Raw genomic sequence first — 27,574 nt, 5'->3', positions numbered from 1 at the left:
ATGAGGGCCCGGCTCCGGCTCGCGCTCGAGTCCGCCTTCCCTCTACTATCCAATGGCTAGAAGGACATCCCCGACGTCGCCTTTGCACTTTCGTTGACGGAGGGACGCAGATGCCCAAAGGAAGCCGCCGGAGGGGGGGGACTGGGTGAGGACGACTAAGCTCAGAAGGCCTCGTGGAGTTGGGGACGGGCCGTGATTGGTTGTTAAAAGGATTGAGCCCGGCCAGACCAATCGCAACGGGAGCTGTGAAGCGATCGCGTCTGCCGGGAGGGCGGGGGCGCGTACGCGTGCGCTTGCGCAACGGGCGGGGCGGGGCTGAGGGTCTCCTTCGGAGAGGGCGCCTGGTTTCGGCGAGAGCCCGCGGGCGGGGGGCGGTTTCTCGGGGCGCGGCGCGGCGGCGAGCGCTGCGCGCGGGGGGTGGGGGGGACGAATTCCAGCACGAGCCGTCGGAGGTTCGCCAGCTTTTTATTGAGGAGAGCGCGAGGCGCCGCGGCCGCGAGACACGCTCCCTCGCCGAACGAGAGCCGCTGGGGCGCGTTCCCTTTTCCGGAGCGGGTCAAATGTAGCTGCTCCGCGAGAGGAAGCTCCGGAACATCTTCAGGGCCGGGCCGGGCTTGTACTGCGGCACCATGTGTCCGGCGCCCTGCGCGGAGAGGGGGGGAAGAGCGGTGAGTAGCGCCCCGGAGTGGCCTGCGGGCGAGGGGGGCTCGGGGCGCGGCCCCGTGAAGCCGGCCAGGCCCGAGCCTCTGCGCCTGAGGGGGGCCGGCCCGGCCCCGCAGCTCGGCCGTGGCGCGAGCGGAACGCTGCGGGTGGGCCGTGTTAACGCAGGCCGCGTGGCACGGCGGCCGAGAAGCCGAGGCCGGCCGTCCCGGCGGCGGCGGGGCTACCTCGCCGGCGGCGCTCCCCCCACCCCAGTCCTGGTATCGTAGCGGCGAAGGGCCGTTGCGGCCCCTCGGTCCGCCTGCCTGCTCAAAGCCGGGGCCTTGCGCCCTTCCGCAGGAACCGGCTCCACCTCTTACGTTCCTAAAGCCCGGTCAGAACCAGCCAGGGTGAAACTCGGACGGGCCTTGGTCCACTTCCGCGACAGCCTTTCCGGCATTCGAATGCCGTCCTATCCCCTCGGAGCTTTCTCTGAACCCATTTTTTTGTGTTTGCACAATTGTTTATTCGTTCAGTCGCTTCCGACTCTTCGTGACTTCATGGACCAGCCCACGTCAGAGCTTCCTGTCGGTACTCTGAGCTAAAAACTAATCATATGGACAGAGTTCGCACAGCATTGTGCTAAAATTTGGTTGTGATTAAAAGGGTTGTGGAAACATTCCATTTTTATCAATGTGGTGAAGTGACAGTTGCTGCTCTAGGGGGGATTAGCATTTGCCAGAAAGAAGTGCTGGCTTCCCTCATCTTTCATTGATGACCAGCCCCAACTATGCTTGGGTTTGCATATTGTACTACCCCATGTTTCACTGAGACTGATTTCTTGAATAAATTACCTTGGTTAGTCTCGCACACCCCCACTAACTCAAAGCCAAATAAACTGCATGGCAGCTTCGCGCAGCGTGAAAATCCAGCCCTTTGCTTTGTTTCCGGTGATCGATGCTGGAGCTGTTTTCCACAACTCTTCCATAAAGCTGAGATGGGAGTTTTTGGGAGTTTGTGGTTTTTTGCTAAACCACAAGGCTTAGCAGCTGCAGTCTTTATAATTAACAAATAAGAGATACTGGTTCAGCGGAAGTGGGAGAACCAAAATGTCTCCACTTTGCCATAGAGGCTCTTTCCAAGACAGAAAATTACTTTCTTCAAGGGCACAAGGGCCACTGTGCCTTTAGGAAACATTTTAAAGAGTAGCGGATGTCTTAAAATTAGGTAAATGCAACCTCAGATGAACAACTACCCATGACATACTACACCGTGTCATTGATTTTACAAAAATAAAGCCAAAATGGAGAAGCCATGTGTGAAAAAGTAAGTACGCCCTATCATTCAATAGCTTGTAGAACCACCTTTAGCATCAATAACTTGAAGTAATTGTTTTTTGTATGACTAGCAGTCTCTCACAACATTGTGGAAGAATTGTGGAAGAATTTTGGCCCACTCTTCTTTACAACATTGCTTAAGTTCATTGAGGTTCATGGGCATTTGTTTATACACATCTCTCTTAAGGTCCTGCCACAGCACTTCAATCGGGTTGAGGTCTTCACTTTGACTGGGCCATTGCAACACCTTGATTCTTTTCTTTTTCAGCCATTCTGTTGTAGATTTGCTGGTGTGCTTGGGATCACTGTCCTGTTGCATGACCCAATTTCGGCCAACCTTTAGCTGTTAGATGGCCTCGCATTTGACTCTAGAATACTTTGGTATACAGAAGAGTTCATGGTTGACTCAATGGCTGCAAGGTGCGCAGGTCCTGTGGCTGCAAAACAAGCCCAAGTCATCACCCCTCCACCACCGTGCTTGACAGTTGGTATGAGAGGTTTGTGCTGATATGCTGTGTTTGTTTTTCGCCAGACGTGCTGTGCGTTATGGCCAAACGTCTCCACTTTGGTCTCATCTGTCCAAAGGACATTGTTCCAGAAGTCTTGTGATTTGCAAACCTAAGCCGTGCTGCCATGTTCTTTTTAGAAGAGGCTTTCTCCGGGCAACCCTTCCAAACAAACCCTACTTGTACAGTCTTTTTCTAATTCTACTGTCATGTACGTTAACATATAACATGCTGAGGCCTGTAGAGTCTGAGGTGTAACTCCTGGATTTTTTGCAATTTCTCTGAGCATTGCACAGTCTGACCTTGGGGTGAATTTGCTGGGACATCCACTCTTGGGAAGACTGGCAACTGTCTTGAATGTTTTCCACTTGTGAATAATCTTCCTCACTGTAGAATGATGGATTTAATTTTTTTGGAAATGGCCTTATACCCCTTCCCAGATTGATGGGCAGCAACAATTGCTTCTCTAAGATCAATCCTGATGTCTTTACTCTTTAGCATCATGTTAACACACACCTGAATACTTGAGACCAGCAAACTCCTAAAACTTCGGCTTTTATAGAGGTGGTCACACTTGCTGATGATCAATTAATCAAGGGCATTTGATTAGCAGCACCTGGCTGCTACTTAGCCTCTTAATACCTATGGAAGCAGTAAGGGTGTACTTAGTTTTTCACGCATGGCTTCTCCATTTTGGCTTTATTTTTGTAAAATGAATAATGACATGGTATATGTCATGTGTTGTTGTTCACCTGAGGTTGTATGTACCTAAGTTTAAGACCTGCTGAGGACCAGATGATTTTTATTATGTCCTGATACGTAAAACCATAGAACTCAAAGAGGGTGTACTTTCTTTTTCCCATGACTATATTAAAAAAATTCACATCTCACCTCTATGAGTGGTATGTGTCCTCCTCAACCTCAGGTCCTCTACCAGGGGCCTGGGAGTTTGAGGGTTCTGCGCAGGATCTGAGCTGTTCCTAGCACTGCACTCTTCTGGACAGCGAGCTCTGATGTTGCTCCTGGGATCTGTTGGAGCCACTCTCCCAGATTGGGGGGTCACAGCCCTGAGTGCTCCTACCACCACTGGGACCACTCTGGCCTTCACTTTCCACATCCTCTATGTATCTATCTCTCCCCTCATATTTATATTATAATATAAATATATTGCCCTTAGTAAATTTGTGTTGTTGTTGTTAGTTTCTATGGATGGGGAAAAAGAGAGGCTTCAGCCTTCTTTGATGTGAACCTTGATGAGGATAACTGCTGGATGTGAACTGTCCACTGACCTTTACAGTGAGGAATGTAATATTTTTGTATTCCTTGAAAAATCCGGCAACTTGATCATTGAAGTACCATGGCTGGTATTCGCTAAGCACCTGTGTGATGAAAGGGCAGAAGGATCAGTTGGGGGAGAAACAAGTGTTGCCATCAACTGAACTGGAGATCCCCAGCCATTTAAACCAATAGATACGTTTGGGTCACCATGCTATGGGTCTGCTTACAAAATGGCTCCTCATTAGTCAGAAAACACTCATGAGGCTATTTTTTCCCACTCCTTTTAGCCTCCCAGTATACCTCCTAGATCTTCGTTTTTCTTTTTTGCACAGAACAGCATCCTGCCTTTGTTTTCTTAGAATGCCTGTGTGGGCACAGGCATTCTTGGAAATAAATGTGAGGTTGGAAACAGGGTATATTGGATACATGACATGCCACAAATTAGAATACTGGAATTCGAAAGTGCCGTTGGGTCCAGCCACCCAATAAAGCAGGAATGTAATTTAAAGCATTCCAGACAGGACTGCTCAGCATCTGCGTGAACACATCCAGTGAAGGGAGCTCACCACCTCTCTGGATAATTGGTTTCACTGCTGAATTGCTTTTCTCATTAACCACTAACATTCAGTTGTGGGTGGAGAGCCCTTTTAGTCTATGGCAGCCAAAAATCAGAGAAGTCTGATAGCACTTTTTCCAACAATTAAAAAGTGTAAGCTTTTGTGAGCCACATGAATCTGATGAAGTGAGCCTTACTTCACAAAGGTTTGTGCCAATTTGTTAAGTCAGAAAAGGCGCTACCAGACTCCTTACGATTTTTGACTAACATTCAACTGGTAGCTGCTATTGTGCAATTTAAATCCATTGTTTGAAATCATGCACTGTGGAACAAGAGAGAATAGGTTTTGTCCATCTATATGGCATCTGTTCAGGTGCTTGGTAATGTTATCATATTCCCCTCTCGGTCATATTTTCTTGACGCTGAGCATTGGGGCTGTGCGGTGCTTTGAATTCAAAGGAGAAAAGGTGCTTCAGAGCTTATAGGGACATGTAGCAACTGCTGCTTTTTTCCCACGATCACGTGATTGCCCCCCCTTAGCTGCAGCGTGAGCCATGTTTGATATAAGGAAGAGAGGAATCTCACTTGTTACCTCTCCAGTTTTATGAGGAACCACTAATGAGCATTCCCTGAGTATAATTTTTGAGCTGTGTAAATTAACTTACCATCCAGCCCATACATAACTGGCTTGTTAATCATCACATCATGGTGTACTTTGTGAAATGCTTTACTGAAGTTAAGATACTTTAAGCCTACAACATTTTCCACAATTTATTAAGGAAGTTACCTAACCTTATAAAAAAATTGAGAAAAGCAAGATTTGATAATGTCAAATCTATGCTGTCTTCTGGTAATTATGTCATTTTCAACAGCTTATACTGTAGCTAAATTTCTCTATGATCTGCTCTAAAGATCATAGAGAAATTTAGCTATGATCTTAGGTACTGATGTCAAGATATTGGTCTTACAGCCCCCTGGAACCTCCTTTTCTCCCTTTTTCAAGGTAGAAACAGCATATTGCTCTCCAGTAATTTTAGAACTTCACCAATTCTATAGGATTTTTCAAAGAATACATAAGACATTCCATTCTTAAAACTTTTGAAATAAACAAGTGTAATGGAGCTGGTGTGTTGCTACAAAATAATCAAAATGTGCATTGCTGTATACACAAATGAAAAGCCAAATGTGAACAAAGTGCCAACCATTGATCAAGGGTCTGGGTTGGGGGAGAGTTCAGATGGCAGCCACCGGGAGAAAATCTCATTATAAGCTTAAAGCCAAGCAGCAGACCTGAATGAGAAAGGGGCATAGAAAGAACCTGAGGTGAGGTGCTCAACAAGGCAGAACAAAGAAACCCTGTTCAAAGGACTTTGCTGCATTGCCAAAACAGTGAAGACACAGTAATATTTCATGTGACAAAATTGATGGAATTTTTAAATGTTAATAAAAGAACTCCAAGCAGCTAACAGCAATCTTGCAGAGTAGAAGCGTGGACCAAAAAAGAGAACTTGTACATCAAGCTAAATTGCATTTGAAAATGAGTTCAGTCCTCACACAGCAGTTAGAAGAAAAATAGAGATAGCTTACTTTATTCTGCAGATCTGGATACAGGTAGGTTCATAGTAGAAAGGCACTTCATCACTGGTTCTTGGACTTTCTATGTGGAGTAGAAAGTCTGTGTGCAGGCAAGATGTTAGAGGATGAGGCCTGCATTATGCAGTCCTCCTGCCTGCATGTCTGCCCATGAGGTAAAGATGGAGACTGAATCTCCCAGACTCGAGGAGGAAGAGGAAATCAGGTGACCCATGTGACTTCCCACAAGCACAATAGAGACACACCTATCAGATAAGCCTGCTTACTATGCTTATGAGACAATGCTGAGTTGACCCCTGATAATTCCAACAAAAATATAGAAGGAATGCCAACAATAAAGGTTTCAAATAGAGACATGCTACAGAGGAGGAAACTGAACGTGAATACACACAGAAGTACTTGCAGGAAAAAGTGCTATAGGATGTACATGGCTCTTTAAGTTCAAGAATGATGGATAAGGAAGTATCTAGTACTACAAGGGATTTTTCTAATTACAGTGAAGATTATGAGCTGCAGTTGTGAAATTCTTTTCCATACGGATGTTTCTCATTCCACAACAGCAAGGAAGATGCGTGTATATAAATGTGAACATTACCATTTTACATGGGGAAAAAGATGTTTATATGGAGCAACCACCAGCACTTGAGCTTGGAAAGGAAAGGGTAAGAGCATTAGTTATTAGAAACAAGCAGCAACAATTTGGAACGAAAAGATTGAAACAAATACTGAAGAAATTCCTATCTCTCTTTTCGTTCAAGATTCAGAAATGTCAGCTGGATATCTAAAACAATGGTTTCATTATATGCTATCAGGAAGAACAGTTACGAAATTGCATAACACCTGCACAAGTAGATAGAAGTAAAAGGACTGGGAAACATCCTGTATGCTACTCTGTTAACAGAGAGGATGGAAGCCACTTTGTCAGTAAGAGGCAGAAGATAAACATTCTGGAATGTCTAGGTTTAACAAAAGCCAAAGAAGTCAAAGACAAAACTCTAAAGTAGTGTGAAGATGATGATGATCTACCAGATTACAGTCAGTACAGAAAGCTAATTACAAAGGTCCTATATATACTCAGGGTGACAAGGCCAGCCCCTTTCTTTAGCAGAACATGAGCATGCCAGTTGACTAGATTACAGTAAAAAAGACTGGGAAGATAGAGCACTTTTTCAGGTAACAAAAGCAAGCAAAGAATTCCTTCATTGTTCCTCTCATTGGCTCTGCTGTGTTTATCCTGCTTGGAAGATGTAGGCTCTTACATTTCCTGTACGAATCAGGCAGAATGCATGTTCTTGCATTTCCTCTTCTGTCCCACTTGAGGATAGAAAGCTTAGTGATATCACTGAAAGTAGTGAGGGGGTGTGGTACACACTCTTTCGAGTCCATCTTGATTCCTGGTAACTGTCTGGACACGTCCTTGAAGCTTCCTTGGCAACGTTTTGGGAAGTGGTTTGCCATTGCCTTCTTCCTAGGGCGGAGAGAGAGGGACTGACCCAAAGTTAGCCAGTTGGCTTCATGCCTTAGGCGGGAATAGAACTTACGGTCTCCCAGTCTCTAATCCAGTGCCTTTAACCACTACACCAAACTGGCTCTTGTCACAAAAGGTAAACTTCCTTAATAAACCTTAGTTACCATTTTGGAACTTAAGACTCTTTCTAGACACCATTATCAGGTTTGGTTTTCCTCACACATGAATGTTTGATAAATGCAAGCCATAGTGAACAAACTGAGGATTCCCAGAATTATCCCTCTTTTCCTCCATCATCTCCCAATAACCCAAGGAAAGCACTCACTCTCCCATCAGACCAGAAAGAGAGCAAGATGTAATATTTTCCATGCCCATTGCCAGTGTTTGGCAACTTATCCCTTGCCTGTTTTTTTCAACAGAATGACTGAAGGGTCTTTGAAAAGCATCAGCTGCAGTAATGCAACAATTACTTCTACTCCCAAATCAGAGCTTTATGCCCAGATGAAGCATTTTCCTCAGATACTTACAGGTTGATTTAAAGCCTCAACAAATTTTTCACCCCCCAAAAAGTTGCACACCATGTCCACATCACCATTATAAACCAGTGCACGAAGATTTTGTGCCAACAAAAACTTGTAGAAGGGAGTCATATCCATATATTGTCTTTGGTAGGCGGCAGATACCTGTGAACTGTAACAGAAAGGGAGAAGATCATGCAAGGGCCAAATCACATGAGTACTTCATCCTTCCTTTCTTCCCACAATTAAAATTAGACAAGGTTGTGCATGCATGTCCCAAATACAAGTTACAAGGAAGTTCCCAGTTGCCATTCCAGTAAAGGAACTCCCTTCTTACTCATACTGGCCAACAGATGTTTGAGTATAAGTACATTCATCTGGGTGCCAAGTTGGCCCAAGAAAAATAACACACACTCCTCAAGTCTCGAAGTAAAATAGTACAGGTACTCCTCACTTAATGACGGTAATTGGGACTGGAATTTCCATTGCTAAATGACATGGTTGTAAAGCATGACATCACGTGACGGCGCTGCTTAGCAGCAGAAATTCCGGCACTCCCAGTTGCTGTCATTAAGTGAATCACTGCAGGTTGTTAAGCAAGGACTTCACGTGGTTGCCATTTGTGACCTGCTGGCTTTCCCATTGACTTTGCTTGTAGGAAGCCGGCAAAGAAGGTCACAAACGGCAATCACATGACCGTGGGATGCTGCAACGTTATAATTGCAAGCCGGGCGCCTGGATCACAATCATGGGGACACTGCAACTGACTTTAAGTACAAGGACCAGTCATAGCTGTCACTTGCTCAGCACCGTTCTAAGTTCGAACAGTCACTGAACAAGTGGTCTTTAAGTGAGACCACCTATATGTGCTAAGGATAAGAATTCATTCCATATTGAATTGGATAATATAATTGTGGTCTTTATTAATTTTTGGCTGCTGTTAGCCACCCAGAATCATGATATAAGGTGGGCGGCTATATAAATTGAAATAATTGCTATATCATTGAATGATATAGTGGGCGGCCATATAAATAATTGCTATATCATTGAATGGGCTATAATATTAATATTAAATTAAGCTAGTCATGTCTAGGAAGTAATGATTTGAATGTAAACATTTGAAATCCCATTAACAAAGTTGGTTGGGTCTATGGGACTTGCAGTCCAATGCATCTGGAAAGCAGGATTTTTAAGGCAAATGGCCTGTGCTTCACTGACCAGTCAACTCTCCAGTGGAACAGGGCAACAGGAAGCACCACTTCATATGGCTGAGTGGCCCCAACTATTCTAGTTATGAATGAACATGAAGTTTAGTATTTGGAAAGTCAGGGTCTGTGATACATCCTTCTCTGGGAGCACCTTTGCACAAAATGGCAATTCCATCTCTCTAACTTAAGCCTTTGGTTGGTGTTGCTCTAAGTGCCCAGTAGCAAGTCCTCTGTCCCTGTACAATCTTTGAATATTCAAGAGCAGAACCTGTCACCTGCAAAGCTCCCAAATTGGCAGAGTGCTGGGGATGTGAAGAGCCTGCCGGATGTCATCCTGATTCAGCCAGACATACATTGCAGTGGCATTTATACATTTGGGCACTCCTGGGATAGAGCCAATTTTCTGAAAATGTGAGCAAAGGCATGTCAGGATGCAAGTGAGTTGTTACAGAAAAAAATAGATTCAGAGCTTTTGAAGGTTCAAGTCTTGCCATTGAGGTAATCCAATCCTTTAGTTTGTTTAGCATTCATTCATTTGTTTTGCTTTGCCTTTGGTGTTTGGCTGAAAACTTCAGTGCAGAGTAGCAGTACTCACAAACTGGCTTATGCTGTTGGGGATTTCAGAAGAAACACATTTGCTGCTGTTGTTCTGAACAAGCCAAAACCTCTCAAACTGGGAAAAGGAGGATTAAACCGCCGAAAGGTGGTGGTTTGAAAGGCAATAGGGGAAGTAATATGAGAATTTAAAAAGTAGAGGTGGACCCAATCCTTGCAAGAGGTGATTCTTCAGAAAGGGATTGCCATTTCAATCCATCCAGTGCCAATCTCACTGGACCAACAACAGACATGCAAATTGTGTAATACTCCTGAGTTTGAATCATATTATGGATAGGGTGACAGTTATTTCTCTCCAAAGATATTGTAAGGGTGGAGTGTCAGGAGAAAAGAATGTCACAAACACCAGAAATAAACTGGCTGCTTACTCTAGAGCCTAGTGTTTAATCCTGGGCTGCCTTCACACGAAACAGGCTTGTGCTCACAGTTTTGTATGTCTCAGAACCCAAAAGCTTCCCTACACTTCAGTGATGTAAGTGGAATCAGCGGCTGGGTTTGCACAGCATGCTACATTCTAAACTCAAAATAGTTGCTTCGTCATGTCTATACAACATGCTAGGATGAAGTCTGGGTTCCTACAACACAATAAAGCAATTGGTGCAACCCCAATTTCACCTAGTGTTTTTGTTTTTCTGTGAAAAGGACTTCTGTTTCGATCTCCTTAACTTGTATAGGATCCAGAAAACTTTTGTCAAGGCTCTATGAATGATGTTCTTAAGTAAATCATCCCCCAAATAAAGTAAAGGTACAGAGAAGACTCCTTGATCTCCTTCATCTCTGAGGGCAGCAAGTGGGGCTGGTGAAGCCTCCCAGGAGAGGTAGAAGACGGGAGCTCAGTTGGAGCTGCAGCTTTATGGGCAGTGGGTGTTATGGTGAAGTGGGTTTATACAAAAGACAGGTGCTTGATGAATCAGCGGTTTTCAGGGTAAAGCAATTACACAGGATTGAAATGATTACTTGTGTGCTGAGCTGGAAGCTACTTTCTACCCATATTTTCCTTTTAAAAACTAGAAGCTGTAGTTCATCATTATCTTCCCTCCCTCTGCCAAACTTTGGCAGGAAAATGGCTGGATTTTTGCCATGCAGCTTTCTTTTCAAACTGACGGATGGGAGTGGTAGGGCTGTGGTTTGCTTGGTTCAGAAAACATGTGCTGTGCATCCCGACATTGTGGGTTTATAAGCCACGAGGTATGGTTTGGAATGTTCTGTCAATCCACTGTGATGGTGGCTTATTTGAATTCATCTTATACATGCAATCATCTGAGAATTTCTTACTTTGTAAATCTGCCTAATTCTAAATGTATTTATTTATTATTCAAATTTGTATAGTATAGGTAAGCTTTCATAGCATTACAACGTAAAATGCCAAAAGCAGTCCTTTTGCTTTTGCACATCAACTCATTTACATCCCATTTTTATGTTTCAGCTAGACAACCCGTGACCCATTGGGTTATTGTTTCAGAGGTATTTCCTCACCAGATTCCTCAATGCCTTCAACAATGGCAGAGCTTCTAATATACTGGAAAAGTTCTTAAAAATTCAGGAAGAGATGTATCTGCCTTGAAAGTAGCCCATGTTGAATTGTTTAGCACAAAGATCATGGGTTGACCACAGGAAATGTTTTAGGATATTTTGTATTGTGTCGTAAAATGTTTTATAAAATTTGCCAAATTTATATTCCACAGGAGTCATGGGTCCTGGATTTTGTTTATTTATTAAATTTCGCCACCACCCATCTCCCCCCAAAGGGGTGACTCTGGGCGGTTTACAATAAAGAATTTTGGACGCATTCTGTAAGTTAGCCCATTTGAGGTACCTTGGTTCAAAAATGGTTGCCCTATGATGCACCGTTTTGCCCAATTAAAGGTTACCAAGTACAGACACAAGAGTTTTAGTAGTATATAGATAGAACACCAGAATTAGACAGTTCTATCACCTTCCTGCGTATGGGATTCTGCATTACCACGACCTTATAGGACATGTGTCCTAACAGTCAGGAATCACGCTGAGACGAGGAATAGGTCTCTAGTGTTTATTACGGCTACATAAAACAGAATCCTAACAAACTGAAGAAGCGTGGGAAAACCCAGACAGATAAACCCCAAAAGTCAAGGCGGGTCTGATCTGTGTCTCTCTGAATGGCTGCTTAACTCCTCAGTACTACGCATGCATTTTCCCCCCTGGAAAGAGGCCCCCTCCTGCTCACCATCAGTACTCATGACACATGCTTTCCTTATTGTAATCTGGCTATCTGCAATCTGTTCTTTACTGCTCCAAACTGAAAGACCACAGAGTTGGTGCCAGAAGGGTGATAATGTGTTGGCAGCCACTGAGCAAAGGCACTGACCAAACCTGTGGCTACATGCTGAATTTAAATGATGGGGGGAATCCCCTTCAAAAACAGCCCAAGGGCAGATAGCTGTGCAACTCACCGGCACTGGGACGTTGAACTGATAGTGGTGGAAGAGGCTGGACAGATCAGCTTCGTAGCGACTCTGGTAGTGTGCACCTCCCCAGCAAGGAGCATAAAGGCTGTACAAGTTGAGGCCAATTCCATGAATAAGCCTGTAAGCCTTTGATATCTTGGGTATAGGAGTAGGGAGGAAGGAAAAAACCGCAAGTCATTTCTCTGTACATGTATAAGAAGGAAAAACTAATAAGAACAGACAGTACTGGTTTCTTCAGACTCATTTCTCTTGTTCCAATTTAAGTTCAGGGCTGCTTGCAGATGGGGAGTTGATGTGGCTGTTTAGTTTTTGTGGCTGTTTAGTTTTGGCCACAATCACCGCAGTCAGCTAGTTACCCCTCTGATATCGAGGCGGGGAAGTCAGGAGGTCAACATGGTGCTCTCTGATCCATGGCAAAGCCCTGGGAGCACACACAGTTTGAGATGCCACTGGTGGTGGAACCAGAGGATGTGCAGGAGGCAGGAGCAGAGACAGCATGGCGTTTGGGGGCCACGGGAATCATCTGGGGGGCTGTGAGACTCCTTCACTGTGGCACTGTGTCCTGGGAGTCCTGGGAGTCCTGGGAGCTGTTGACAGCACTGGGTTATACTGGCCAGAGGTATGCAGCGTGCTGGGCTGGTGGAGTTGAGACCAACGGTGGGCAGGGTCCTGTGGTCCAGCGGGGCTGCCAGGCCCAGTGAAGGCTGCAGCAGCAGAGGACCAGCTCCAAGATCGCAGTCAGGGGTAGAGGGCTGGTGCTGTGGACTGCAGGTGCAGCAGGCATGATGGTTGGACAGACTCATGGGGGGGACCTCTTTCCCCACAGTCTCCCCCCCCCCCCGATGCTACTGAGTGCTTGAGCAGGTGCAGCCGGGGTGGTTGAGATTCCTGTGGGTGAGGTGGGCTCTCAGGGCCTTGGGTTTATGTGTAGTGGTTAGGGTTAGGGTACATGTGCCTTTGCCTGGGAGGGGGGAGGAGAGGGTGGGGAGGGAAGGAGCTGCTGAGAGGGTAAGCCGGAACATCGCAGTGGTGACGGCCAGAGGGAAGTATGGCAGGGGAGCAAGGATGGGCTGCCTTCAGGGACTTAAAAGCAGTCCCAGGGTCAAGCTTTCTTTGGGTTTCATCCCTAATGCCTAGTTGTGGTATCCTTGGTGGCTCTGGCTTCCAGCTGCTGCTTGAAGGAGTGGCTATTGCCACCATTAGTCATTACAGGCTTTCAGAGGCCCTGCTCTGCACTTAACCAGATGTGAGGCACTCTGGGTAAGGTTGGACTTAAGGGAATAGTTGGGATGGCTGCTGGTGTACCATCCTCCCTGTCCAGCATCCTCACTGAGCTGCTGAATTCCATTGCTGGGCTAGTGATATAGTCCCCGAGGCTATTGGTGATCAGGGACTTCAAACTGCCACTTAGTGGTGTTCAGTCTGGGATGGCTCAGGTGTTTGAGGCCTCCATGGCAACCTGTCCCAAGTCATCAACAGCCCGACACATACCAACAGCCACACACTAGATCTGGTTTTGTCTTGGGGTATTTGTGGCATGATCTGGTAGTGGAGGACATTAACATCAGTCCATTGGGTCTCTGGTTGCCTTTTGGCTCGCTGGCGTCACCCCTTCCTGCAAGGAGATAGGGCCTATTTGGCCCACCCCAGGTGAGATTCCAGAGAGAACTTTGGGTTTTCCCCAAGGATTTGGTGGGTGGTTCGACACAAACTTTAGTCACTGCTTGGAATGGGCAGGTGGCTGGGACCTTGATCCATATTACCACCTCTCCCTGCGTACCAGTCCCAGGGTGCACCTTAGTTTACTGAGGAGTTCTGGGAGATGAAGCACCAGAACTCAAAGCGGGTCTGATCAAACACAGGTGAGAGCCCATATTAGGGATTACCTTGTGGCAATAAGAATGGCAAGACAATATTGCCCAAATTGTGTCTGCCGATAGTGATCCAGGGGCCCTGTTCAGGGTGACCCAGTCCCTGCTGGGCAGGGGCCCCCCAGAATCAACAGGGCCACTGTGAGGAATATTCAAGCTATCTAATAGACAAAGTCACTCGGATCTGCTCTGATTAGTCAGGTCTGGCCAAGGTGCCTGGGTCCCAGTCTTACATTGTGACCTGGGATGGGTTTGAACCAGGGATTCCTAAGGAAGTGGACAGGGTTCTCTGTGCTATCAATTCAACCACCTGTTTATTGGACCTGAGCCCCTCTTGGGTCATGAAAATGGCCAGAGTGGTGATCCACTGTTGGGTTTGTGCTGTGCTGATGGCCTTTTTGAGGGAGGGGGTGGTACCTCCTGCCTTAGAGGTGGTGGTGTGCTCCCTTCTCAAGAGGCCATCCCTGGACCCAATCCTATCAGAACCAGGTGACTGGGGATGTTAGGGCCACCTAGATCTGGTGATATTCCATCTTTAACCTTCAAGGGAATTGTAGTTCCCCATTCAAGAATGGTGTGCAATCATTACACAGTTTCCTCTGGTTGCGAGTTGTGCCCTTTCCTAGATTAGGAGGCTCTTCAGACAGTCACTCATGCCCTAGTCACCTCATGCCTCAACTATTGCAATGTGTTCTACATGGGGCTACCCTTGAAGACCACTCAGAAGCTTCAATGGGTCCAGAATGCAGCAGTGTGGGCAGTGATGGGTGTGCCTTGATATGCTCATGTAATATTTCTGCTTTGTGAGCTGCACTGTTTACCAATATGCTTCTGGGTGTGATGCAAGGTGCTGGTTATGATTTTTAGAGCCCTACATGGCATAGGCCCTAGTTATTTGAGGGACCGCAGATCTCCCATGATACCAGTTCAGCCAGTTCAGTCCAACAGGGTTGGCACATTCCAGGTCCTCTCAAGTTAAATGTTGCCATCTATCAGGATCCAGAAAGTGTGCCTCCTCTGTTGGGGTGCCTGCCCTCTGGAATGAGGTCCCCCCTTATATCCATATGGCTCCTACCTTGATGGCTTTCTGGAAAGCCTTGAAGATGTGGCTGAATGCCTAGGCCTTGGGATAGTATGGCTAGGGCCCTTGTGGGAATTATCTAAGTACGTGGGTGTTGTTAACCAGACTCGCCATTGGTTCTCATTCTTTATTTCTTTTCATTTTTATATAATTACTGTATTGCATTTTCTGTTCTCTTTGGTTTTATTGTATATCACCACAGTTCAGAGTCAAGAGGTGCTTAAATTGAACAAATTGGACAAGATAAGATGGCATAGAGAATAAGGGGGATAATCTTGACAGAAATATGCATGTCATAAGCCAAGAAAGCTGAAACCTTCAAGTCCCGAAAAGCAAGAGAGCCCTGATTCGCGTGTATAGAAAGGAGGGGAGGGTCAGCAAGATTCCATTCTTACAGTATATTATTCCAGACTTCCTGTGGGTTATTTTCTGGTTTGGTCTACCCAGATGGGGTTAGAGCAGCTGGCTTTTCCTTCCAAAGCTGCGTTCCAAGGAAGTCTTGCTAGGATCCATCAAAATACCATAACCTTCACTGTTCTGTGTCTGTCCTACAGACATCTGACACCTTACGAAAGATGACTCTGAAGGCATAGACTGGATTCCTACCAAGCCACAAGGTGGTGCACTTAATGTGTGAACCCAGGTGATCATACTTGTTTTATGGTTTGGTATTATGTGTAAATACCAAACCAGTGGTTAAAAGCAAAATGTGTGTATAGTCTGCCCCTGGGCAGTCACTCCAGAGGCAGTTCATGCTGAACTTCTAGCTGTGCCCCATTTTGTTCTGTTTTACACACTCTTCTCTTCTGACTGCTTCATGCAAACTAACTTATTGCCAGCACCAAATTTGTACAGAAGGAAAAAGTCACAGATTGTATGATTCTTCCTGACACTGCATCTTTCATCTTTTACAGTACACTTGTGAACTGGCCACCAAGAAGGCTCACAGGACTGGGCTCAGGTGAATTTGGGGGCTTTGCTATGAGCTCCAAAATTGGGGACCAGCATCTCGTGAGCCTTTATCAATTGTATTGGTTAGACTTATATCCTGCCCTTGCTTGAGAAGCTCAGGGTAGCAGACAAAGCTCTCCCTGCTCCTGTTTTGCCCTCACCAACTGAGTTGGGAGAGAATGGCTGGCCCACAGTCAGCCAGTGAGCTGTAATGAGGGAGGAGCAGCCCCCGGATCTCCCCATTCCTAGTCTAGCACCTTAACCACAACATCACATTTCCAATGCTGTTGCTTATTTATTTTTTCCCAAGGATATCAGGCTGCATCAGAACAAAAGAGTATTCACTTTGTGGCAAAGAAAAAGTGGGCTGTTCTTGATATTCACACTTCAAGATTAAAAAAGTAAAGAATTAAACGTAGTCACTTACTTGTGTAATGCAGTAATTGTTGTCATTGTTGTAGTAATTGCAGTTTCCTCCACTGCAGCAGCTTTGCATAAGAGACAACCACAGGCTACAGGCCAGAAAAACGGAGAGAAATGATCAGGCTGATGGGACCAGGAAAGTGTAGAACCCAAGGCTGAGGGATCTTCCACTCCTGTCCCCCTACCAAAAAATATCCATTTTGCTCAAAGGAAAGTCTACAACTTCACAGCCATTCCCCCTGTGTTTCTATGACTGGAGTTTTTGTCTGAGAAGGAATAAACACTAAAGATAGGGTAGGAAGCTCTGGTTTAATCTGCAGAAATATCAAGATGCCTGGCTGAGGTGCTCAACTTCTGTCCCGGAAAAAAGCAATGTTGGTGGTTCCAAATGGTGTTGTGGGCTGTCTGGAAATTAAGGTTAGGGTTAGGGCCAGCTGTGTGGAGTCCCTTTTGGGTGTTAGGTTATGATGATTGGTCACTGTTTTATATTTTGGATTTATAGATCGTGCCCGTTTTAATGCTATATGAGGTGGGTGGTGGGTTGGTTATTGTTTATTCTCATGTTGTACACCTCCCAGAGTCACCCTGTTTGTGTTGGGCAGCCTTATAAATCTAGTTAGTAAATAAGTAAATAAATATTTGTCTTTCTCCTCCTATTATACTAAGCTTGCAAACATTCTTAATATCTTATAATAAATCTATGTGCCAACCTTGGTTGAAAAAAACAGTTTTGCATTTAAAATTCTGAAAGCTTGGCATCGCTGTGACTCCAGAGATACTTGTTTTGTATGCCCTGACAGAAAGCACAATTATTTGGGAATAAATACCATTCTGTTATAGCAAAGGATGCTATATTATAAAGAATACGGGCATCAGCAACCACACAACTGCCCGACTGCCATCACTTGTTTTGAAAAAGGAGGACAGGAGCGAATTGTACTGCAGCAAGACTGCTCTGGTCCATTGTTGTGTTTCCCTGATGCTCCCTGGCTGGCCACAATTCAATTCCCTGGGGGTGGGGTCTGGCTCATGCCCCCCCAAGCCCACAGGCCTTTGACCTCTAGATGCAGGTGGGCTTCAGGGGCCAAATTACACCTAGAGACCTACCTGTAGCCTTCTCCATACTCACTTGTCTCCCAGCACTCCGTGAGAGTAGGCAAATTCCATCAGTGTCAGGTCATTGAGGGGATAGCTGGACATGCCATTGCCAACCCCAAATCCCTGAGAAATTGAGAGCAGAAAGTCATCCCGGGAAGCAGGTGAGAGGCAGAAAAAGCTCCTACCACTGGAACTGGGATGGGCACCAAGAGGAAATCTCCTGGCTTGGGAGCCCAGGGCTCTTCAGCCTTCTTACTGTGAGACTGCCTTTTGATGGGCTTTGCTTGTGAGGGACTCTGTGCCCCAAGGCAAGCTTCCCAAGGTGTGATGGCCAGTCCTAGCTTAGCAGAACAGATTCCATGCCATGAAGCAGATTGGCTCTCCCTAGTTTCTGAGACCTCACTTTGGGTGTTGGCTCATGACTTAGCAATATAGTCTAAATGTTTACGTCATTTTAATGACTTTCTTTGCAGCCTGAATCCGTCTTCTCAAATCCTGGGGGAAGGAAGGCAAGAGGCTTCCTTCAGAGGCAGCCATCCAAAGGGGATTAAAACTGGAACCTTGTCCACAGTTCTTACATTTTCTGGGTGGCTTCTTCCACTGATAAAAGTGGCCCTCAAGAGCTGTTCTCATCCGTGCAAGTTCTGCTGTTTGTTGAACTAACTAAGGAAAGGAGAGTGACAAGGAGAGTGTTGCGTTTTCTGAGTGGAGATTTTCAGGAGAATGTTGTCTGTTGAGATGCATTTCCTAATCAGCAGTAACTTGAATCCTGGGGCAGATCTTGTCCCTGTTTACTGGTGAGAAGGGTTTCTTGGACTGCAGTTACGTTTACCTTCAGATTGATGGTGGCTGATCCCTCTGCAATCTTGGCAGCGAGAGCGGGGACATAGACTCCAGCGTAGCTTTCTCCGAAAACATAAAAATCATTGTTGGCAAAATCTGGAAATTTGGTGAAGAAGCTCTGGAGGGCCTGGTAGTTCTCTTCAGCAACCTGAAAGGGGAAGAAAAACCCACAGCCCAAGGAACTGGGTTGAGAAGGACCACTGTCACCGGTCAGCCCACATGCAGAGCGGCTGCAAGGCTTGGTGTAAGGCAAGGGAGAACCAGCAAACAGGGTTCAACTACTGGGGGGGCAAGGCAGGGCTATATCCCCAGGCCGCATCGGCTCCCAGCTACCAGGAGAGCTGCATGCAATCCAGCTGGGCAGATGCCAGGCCAAGCCCATGCTCCGCACTGCTACCTCCAAATGAGTGAGGAGGCCACCTTTGCATCCCAGCAACAAGAAAGCTATGTTCCTGCCACTTGGGCATCCCTGGCAGGCTGCCCATCCTCACCTCATCAGCTCTCCTTCATACCACATGACTGTGCTGGCTTTCTGAATTACAGCCTTATATTGGGCCCATGTGCAGAAAGAATCAGAAGGCGGCTCACCTGGCTGTCGCTGATGGAATTTCCGTAAGCCAAGGTGTAGGAGTAGCCCACTCCACCTGGAGATTCCACGTAAAGCATGTTGGCTGCCTTGTTCCAGCTGTCAGGGTTCGAGTAGAGTGTGCCATCATCATGCAGCTGTGAAGAAGAGGCAAAGAAAGGTGCGCTTGCAACCAGTCATTCACCAGGCTCTGCGTGCGCAGCAGAGGAAGTCCCCCTGCCCTTCTCCAGCAAGGGCTTAGGTTGCACTAACTGCTGGCCAGCACGTCTTCCCAGGGCTGGCCCTGGGAACAGGTTGTCGGTGATTGATTGTGCGCAGTGTGGCTGCCAGTTCTGCAACTTCCTTTGAAAACTATTCTCATGACTGGGAGAATGTGCTTAGTAGCTGGGGAATGAGGAAGAACAAAGTGTCAGCCATTCCCCCCTGGAATCCCCAATCTTCTTTTTAAACTACACTGAGGGGTGAGCAATGAGAGAAAACTGGTGGAGAAACAGCCCAAAACTGGACAGTTTAGTGTGAAAAGAAAGGGGGGTCCGTGAGAGAGAGCCAGCCCGCAGGAGCACCAGCACAGGGTAGGACGGTGGGGCAGGGAAAGGGCTGGGGCATGGCACCCCCGGTCCCCTTGCAGCTTCTTCCCACAGATTCCTCCCTGGCCCTGGCCCTGGCTCTTCAAGGCTGATTGTCACCTGGTAAAGCAGGAGTAGCTGCCAAGGCCCTGCCCTGCCTAGCCTTCTAGGGAGAGGCTTGCCTGGCTTTGCCACCCACGTGCCCAGATGAGCCCCATGCGGAGGGGGCTGGCTGGCTTGTGGCTGACTCAGGGTAGGGGAAGTCCAACGTGTTAGAACACCTGGCAGTCCAGCATGCCTCAGTAGCATGTGAATTAACATGTAACGAGTTCATCCCAGGATGCAACTCTCCTGCTGTTGAGGAAGCTGTTGGTTGCTACTCCCATTTCCTCTCTCTGTCTCTCTTCCTCCTCCTTCCACCAGGAGCAAGCACATGGCTGTGTGCTGCTCTCCTCCATTCTGGGCACCATGCGGTGGGCCTGGAATACCCCTTTCTTTCACACAGCCCTTGGCAGCAAATAGGGCTGAAGGTTTAAGGCAAACTAAGTATTTTGAAAGAAAAGAAGAACAAAGGAACTTCATCTTTTCCACCAAGATGGATGTAACAGAACCAACAATAAAGTCAGTAAGATAGTCTTTTACTTATCTTAACCTAATCTGTCTAAGTGTGTAATTCTTTATGCTTGGGAGGGCTGAATGTGTAAGATCAATAACCTGTGTTTCTCTGATGTGCTCATTAAAGCTATTTTAAGATAATATTCTTTTTCTGTGCCAGCTTCTCGGCTGTGTTAACCTCTGCTCCATTTCGGTGGTTCTAGCAGGCCACTAAATGGCTTCCCAATGGTGGGTTTTATTCAATAAACTCTGGTTCGGTTCACCATAGGATGCTGTGTGGTGTGAAGACGGCCCACACATCCTGGGGGAGAAAGTGTAATGGTATGTGGGAATGACCTTGGGAGACAGGGTGAAGAGATGCAGCCAAGGAAGTGGTCAGATAAAAGGCAGCTGAGCCACAACAGAATGTCCAAGTAAAGGCGATGTTGTTTTGGAGTACTAGTGGAGTTGAGTGGCTCTCAAATATCTGGAACATCTGGGTCAGGCAGGCTTCAAGGGCAGACATTGGGACCCGCAGATGTGATTTTCTGTCATGTTCACTGTTTCAATGTACAGTATACATCGCAACGTTTCACATGCCATGGTGCTGACGCGCGTTTCTGTTTGGGAGGGAGCTGCTGTGAAACCTTGTGCCAAGCTCTGTATCTGTGTTCATTTCAATGGAATGTGTTTCAGTTATGTGCTCGGCTCAAGGACTTTTCCCGCAGACCATCAGGAGCCGTTAGGAGCACCTGGGATTGTGAGCTTGGGAAGATTCTACGGGGGGAGGGATCTCGTTTGTACCAAGGGTTTTTAGCTTGCATTTGGCGCGCTTTTATCATTCTCAGCTTTCTCTGTGATCCTGCATACTATTCTTTAATAAATCAGGTATCTTTGCATTCCTGCTCATGAGTCTGATAGTGTTTTAGAATAGGTAACTGTTACATTTTCTCTCACCCGGCACGATGGTGAGATCCCCCTTCTCTCTAGAGCACAGACCAGCATGCATCTCTGCAAGCCCCTCACGCTCTCCCAGCCAGACTCACATGGAAAGGTCCGTTCTCAGCCAGGAAGCCCTCCATTGAGCTGCAACCCGGCCCCCCATTCAGCCACAGCACCACAGGATCAGCAGCTGGGTTGCCCTGAGACTCCACAAACCTGAAGGAACAGGAAATGGGGTGAGCCAGACATGGAGGGTGGCCCTAAAGGAAGCCTATCCATTGGCTTCAGAGGAGCAGTGGGACATTGTGAGAGAATTAAGTTAAGCTTGTCTGCATGGGACACAGGAGGAGCAAAGGGACGTCCAGGACCTGTTTAGTTAACCCGTGAGCAGGAATCCAAGGGAGAAAAACAGGCAGGCAAATCCTGATGCTCCAGCTCCTTCTCCCCTTCCCATCCCAGCTGGCTTCTCTTTTGATACTCTTTGAATACAACTGACCTTGGAAGGGTCTGTGTCCTTATGGGCTAGTTGCAAATGAGGAAATGCAACAGTCATTGATAACACACAGCCCTCTCTTCCCAGGTGGTTCCACTCAGCACCTTTTAATATTCCAATTAATTCCTGATCCTCTCCTGGTACCCTTCTGGTACAAGGACCATATCTGGAAGGTTGCTATACTGCCCTGACACTCACATGGCTCTTCTCATGCTGATCATATCAGAAAATAGAACTTCAACACATAATTGGCTAGTACTGTACAGCTCTTGACTGATCATTTTTCAGCTCTAATTTATCTGCAGTTCTAAGAACGATGAGATCATTTTTAAAATAAATAGGCATGCAGTAAAGAGTCAGCAATCTGCAGAAGCAGCCGTCTGTTTGGGAAGGAAGAGGTGAGCCGGAGTCTATTCTTCTCCAGCGCCGCTCCTCTCGTACTTACCAGTAGTGGAAATATTGGCCAGGGCCTGCTTGGAGATATCCTGACCATTGTTGGAAGGCTGGCATTTCAGGCAATCCTGGGAGGGAAGAGATGAGGTCTGGTGCATACTGCCCCAAGCAGAGTCCAAGGATGGCACAGAAGACAGCCCACCAGCAGCCCGCCATCCTAAAGCTATGGCACAGCCTGGGCACAGCCATCTTATATCATGTTCATTCTGTTTGCTTACTTAATTTAAAGAAAAGCTCAATCATACAGTCTTGTTCTTTTGTCAATAATGGGAAGCAGAAGGTTGCAAGCTGTACCAGCAAAACATATTTGTAGCTTGTTTTCAAGGATGCCTGGAATGTCACCTTCTTCTTGTTTGCCTAACAAAACCCAAATTCCAACTGACCTGTTTTTTTAAAAAAATCAGAAAAAAATTAGGCATAAAAATGTCAGGAATCCGCAGCAATTAAAATCTTCAAATGCAGAAGTATTTCTGAAAGTCACAACTATTAATAAAAAATAATCATACCCCACATGAAACATCTAAACTTGAGACCTTCTAATTTACCTTAATTTGAATAGCTGCTAAAACATAACATACTTCCAAGGATTAGATTTCCATTTGTGACCATTCCCATTTTCCTCTAAGTATGTATGCTTGAAAAATTATAAAAGATAATGCTTGAAGAGATGAGAACAAAAGGCTAAATGTGAGCATATAGTGTCAATCCCGCTTCTACCCTAATGACCCTGATCCAGGGTCCTGGTAGCCAGATCGCCAGTGACCCTGATCTCAAGTTGTTGCTGGTAAATGCCAGGTCTGTCTGCAGTAAGGCCACATTCGCTCACAACCTAGTTGTGGATAAACAGGTAGCCCTGGTGTGTATTGCATATTATTGAAACGTGATTAAGTGTCAGGGCAATCGGCAAAGAAGCAACGCTGAGTTGAAGTTCTAACTCTAGTTCTTTATTGCTGCTACCATACACAGAAATCTTGCCAGACTAAAGTTTCCTCTGAGCCAAAGGGAAAATATCCTTGGGAAACTAAGGCGGTGCCAGCCTGACCCTCTTCTTTGCACGCCACCCCCTGCACTTTCCACACTAAGCAGGCTGAGACTCCTTTTATCAGTCTGGAATGCATTCTCCTCTCCCACCTCTTTGGGCTCCATAGCAGGACCTCCTCCCTCCTCAGGGAGACATTCCATCATATCTAGTGTAGCTTGAGGAGGTAGCCCCATCGGAAGTTTGTGCTCTTGGTCCTAGAGCTTGATGCCAAGCTGGGGAAAGCTGTGCATGACACTGATCTTACGAGACACCTTATTTGTGACCAGGAACTCTGCTCTGGAGATGACGGTACAAATGCCTGCATGTAAAAGTGACAAACTGGGTATCCTTCTGGTGTACCAGATATGCTGCTGCCCAATTGGTTTCTTCTCCCAAGTTCCTTGAGCTAGTTTCTGGGCTGGTGTTGGAGTCCCGTCAGCTTTTGGTGTTGGGTAACATCAGCATGCCGGCTCTGGAAGTTGGGTCAGGAAAGGTTTGGGAATTTATGAATTAAATGGAAATCATGGGCTTGTCCCAAGGTATTTCTGGCCTGATATAGGCAGGCAGACATACACCCAATCTTACAGTATTTTCATCCCTGAACTTTGTGATCTGGATATAGAGAGCATTACAGCTAATCCTTTGCCGTGGTTAGATAACTTCCTGCTCCAATTGAGATTGACTGCTACCTAGGACCTTTCCAGAATTGTCAGACTTCTTAAAGTAGTCCACCCTAGGGAGCTGATGGATCCTCAAGGGTTTTGGAGAGTACTCGGGAGTTTCCCAGGTAGGTAGGTCTGCTGATTGCCTAGTTACCTGCTGGCCACGGGCAGGGACTCAGGCTCTTTATTCCTTATTGTATTATGGATCTTTCAGTCAATGTAATTATGTTTTAATTTTGTAAACTGCTGAGACTTGTTGAGATGTGACAGTTTATACAATAAACAAATAAATGTCCATCTACAGAAAGTGGGCTGGGAGCCATCACCAACATGAAGCTTTGCCATGAGGCATCTCAGATACAATGAACTAAGTCACCACCAAGTTGCTGTGAATCAAATATTTTGCCTCCCATCAGCTCATAAAAGGCCCAAAAAAGCCAACATGTATAAACCAATAAACAGACACAATGCTCACTAACAAATACGATGCTGACTATATGCATTTCGGCTTATTAGCCCTCATCAGTAGCAAAAAGCATAACTAACAGACTGAATGTAGTTTTGGACTGCAAATTGGACTCAGCCAATGCACTTAGCTGAATCTTGACTATCTTGGTATTAAGTTGTCCAGAACTACATTTAGTCTGTTAGTTATTGGTTTATACATGTTGGCTGTTTTGGGCCTTTTTAGTGTTTTGTTGTAAATTATATTTGCTTTTATAATTCCATGTATAATATTAATCTTCAGCAAAGGATCGTTACCTTGTCGTGGTGCTGGAGCTTGAGCGCCTCAGTGATGCCATGAGCTAAACCATGAAGGGCCACCCAAGATGGGAAGGTCATGACAGAGAGGTCAGACTAAATGTGGTACCTGGGGAAGGTAATGGCAACCCACCCCAGTATTCTTGCCGTGAAAACTAAATGGATCAGTACAACTGTTGGTATACCATTGGAAGATGAGACCCCCAGGTCGGAAGATGGTCAAAATGCTACTGGGGAGGAACAGAGGATGAGTCCAACTAGCCCTAGACGTGATGACGCAGCTAGCTCAAAGCCGAAAGGACGGCTAGCGGCCGACGGTGCTGGTGGTAAACGGCGAATCCGATGTTCTAAGGATCAACACACCATTGGAACCTGGAATGTAAGATCTATGACCCAGGGCAAATTGGATGTGGTTATTGGTGAGATGTCAAGATTAAAGATAGACATTTTGGGCATCAGTGAACTGAAATGGGCCACTTCACATCAGATGACCACCAGATCTACTACTGTGGACAAGAGGACCACAGAAGAAATGGAGTAGCCTTCATAATTAATAGTAAAGTGGCTAAAGCAGTGCTTGGATACAATCCAAAAAACGATAGAATGATCTCAATTCGAATTCAGGGCAAGCCATCTAATATCACAGTGATCCAAATATATCCCCAACCACAGATGCTGAAGAAGCTGAAGTAGAGCAGTTCTATGAGGATCTGCAGCACCTACTGGACAACATGCCTAAAAGAGACGTTATTTTCATCACAGGAGACTGGAATGCTAAGGTGGGCAGTCAAATGACACCTGGAATTGCAGATAAGCATGGCCTGGGAGAACAAAACGAAGCAGGACATAGGCTGATAGAATTTTGCCAAGACAACTCACTCTGCATAACAAACACTCTCTTCCAACAACTGAAGAGACGGCTTTATACATGGACTTCCCCAGATGGACAACACCGAAATCAGATTGACTACATCCTTTGCAGCCAAAGGTGGCAGACATCTATACAGTCGGTAAAAACAAGACCTGGAGCTGACTGTAGTTCAGATCACGAACTTCTTCTTGCACAATTTAGGATCAGACTCAAGAGATTAGGGAAGACCCACAGATCAGCTAGATATGAGCTCACTAATATTCCTAAGGAATATGCAGTGGAGGTGAAGAATAGATTTAAGGGACTGGACTTAGTAGATAGGGTCCCGGAAGCACTATGGACAGAAGTTCGCAACATTGTCCAGGAGGCGGCAACAAAATACATCCCAAAGAAAGAGAAAACCGAGAAGGCAAAATGGCTGTCTGCTGAGACACTAGAAGTAGCCCAAGAAAGAAGGAAAGCAAAAGGCAACAGTGATAGGGGGAGATATGCCCAATTAAATGCAAAATTCCAGAGGTTAGCCAGAAGAGATAAGGAATTATTTTTAAACAAGCAATGCACGGAAGTGGAAGAAGACAATACATCCTGAAGAGTGAGGTTGAATGGGCCTTAAGAAGCATTGCTAACAACAAGGCAGCAGGAGACGATGGCATCCCAGCTGAACTGTTCAAAATCTTGCGAGATGATGCTGTCAAGGTAATGCATGCTATATGCCAGCAAATTTGGAAAATGGCCATCAGATTGGAAAAAATCCACTTATATCCCCATACCAAAAAAGGGAAACACTAAAGAATGTTCAAACTATTGAACAGTGGCACTCATTTCACCTGCCAGTAAGGTAATGCTGAAGATCCTGCAAGGTAGACTTCAGCAATTCATGGAGCGAGAATTGCCAGATGTACAAGCTGGGTTTAGAAAAGGCAGAGGAACTAGGGACCAAATTGCCAATATCTGCTGGCTAATGGAAAAAGCCAGGGAGTTTCAGAAAAACATCAATTTCTGTTTTATTGACTAAAGCCTTTGACTGTGTGGACCATAACAAATTGTGGCAAGGTCTTAGCAGTATGGAGATACCAAGTCATCTTGTCTGCCTCCTGAGGAATCTGTATAATGACTGTATAATGAGCAACAGTAAGAACAGACCACGGAACAACGGACTGGTTTAAAATTGGGAAAGGAGTACGGCAGGGTTGTATACTCTCACCCTACCTATTCAACTTGTACGCTGAACACATCATGTGACATGCTGGGCTTGAGGAATCCAAGGCTGAAGTTAAAATCGCTGGAAGAAACATTAACAATCTCAGATATGCAGATGATACCACTTTGATGGCTGAAAGCGAAGAGGAACTGAGGAGCCTTATGATGAAGGTGAAAGAAGAAAGTGCAAAAGCTGGCTTGCAGCTAAACCTCAAAAAAACTAAGATTATGGCAACCAGCTTGATCGATAACTGGAAAATAGAGGGAGAAAACGTAGAGGCAGTGAAAGACTTTGTATTTCTAGGTGGAAAGATTGCTGCACATGCTGACAACAGTCAGGAAACCAGAAGACGTTTAATCCTTGGGAGAAGAGCAATGACAAATCTCAATAAAATAGTTAAGAGCAGAGACATCACACTGACAACAAAGGTCTGCATAGTTAAAGCAATGGTGTTCCCCGTAGTAACATATGGCTGCGAGAGCTGGACCATAAGGAAGGCTGAGAGAAGGAAGATCGATGCTTTTGAATTGTGGTGCTGGAGGAAAATTCTGAGAGTGCCTTGGACTGCAAGACGATCAAACCAGTCCATACTCCAGGAAATAAAGCCAGACTGCTCACTTGAGGGAATGATATTAAAGGCAAAACTGAAATACTTTGGCCACATAATGAGAAGACAGGACACCCTGGAGAAGAAGTTGATGCTAGGGAAAGTGGAGGGCAAAAGGAAGAGGGGCCGACCAAGGGCAAGGTGGATGGATGATATTCTAGAGGTGACGGACATTAACCTGCTGGCAGAAAGCTTCATCCTTAGATGGCTTTTGATTCCTGCAGCTGCATCCCTGACCTAGAGGACTGAATTCCACCAAATGGCTTTGTGCCAGCCAGAAGCTCAAGGTGGGGGATCTGCTTGCCCCCATCATGGCTTCTGAGCCGCTCTGGTGGACCTAGTCACATGTCACCAGCGCAAGGAGGGGAAGTGCTGGAGGCTAGC

The 27,574-nt window shown here is 46.0% G+C and overlaps 1 protein-coding gene across 1 annotated transcript; it reads right to left on the bottom strand.

The window, feature by feature from the left end:
- Nucleotides 1-451: 451 nt before the first annotated feature.
- LOC134503945 (lysosomal protective protein-like) lies at nucleotides 452-22,250 on the bottom strand. The gene is made up of 11 exons (XM_063312919.1): nucleotides 22,059-22,250; nucleotides 21,225-21,336; nucleotides 19,021-19,155; nucleotides 18,422-18,580; nucleotides 17,621-17,712; nucleotides 16,496-16,580; nucleotides 12,151-12,300; nucleotides 9,379-9,506; nucleotides 7,905-8,067; nucleotides 3,772-3,861; nucleotides 452-643 (listed from the first exon to the last, which is right to left on the bottom strand). Exons 1-11 carry the CDS (start codon nucleotides 22,220-22,222, stop codon nucleotides 557-559), a joined length of 1,365 nt encoding a protein of 454 aa, XP_063168989.1. The 5' UTR covers nucleotides 22,223-22,250; the 3' UTR covers nucleotides 452-556.
- Nucleotides 22,251-27,574: the final 5,324 nt, after the last annotated feature.

This window comes from Candoia aspera, chromosome 11, assembly GCF_035149785.1.
Source record: "Candoia aspera isolate rCanAsp1 chromosome 11, rCanAsp1.hap2, whole genome shotgun sequence".
NCBI lineage: Eukaryota > Metazoa > Chordata > Lepidosauria > Squamata > Boidae > Candoia > Candoia aspera.
The sequence above is the reverse complement of the archived record's forward strand: the minus strand, read 5'-3'. Positions and strand labels throughout refer to the sequence as shown.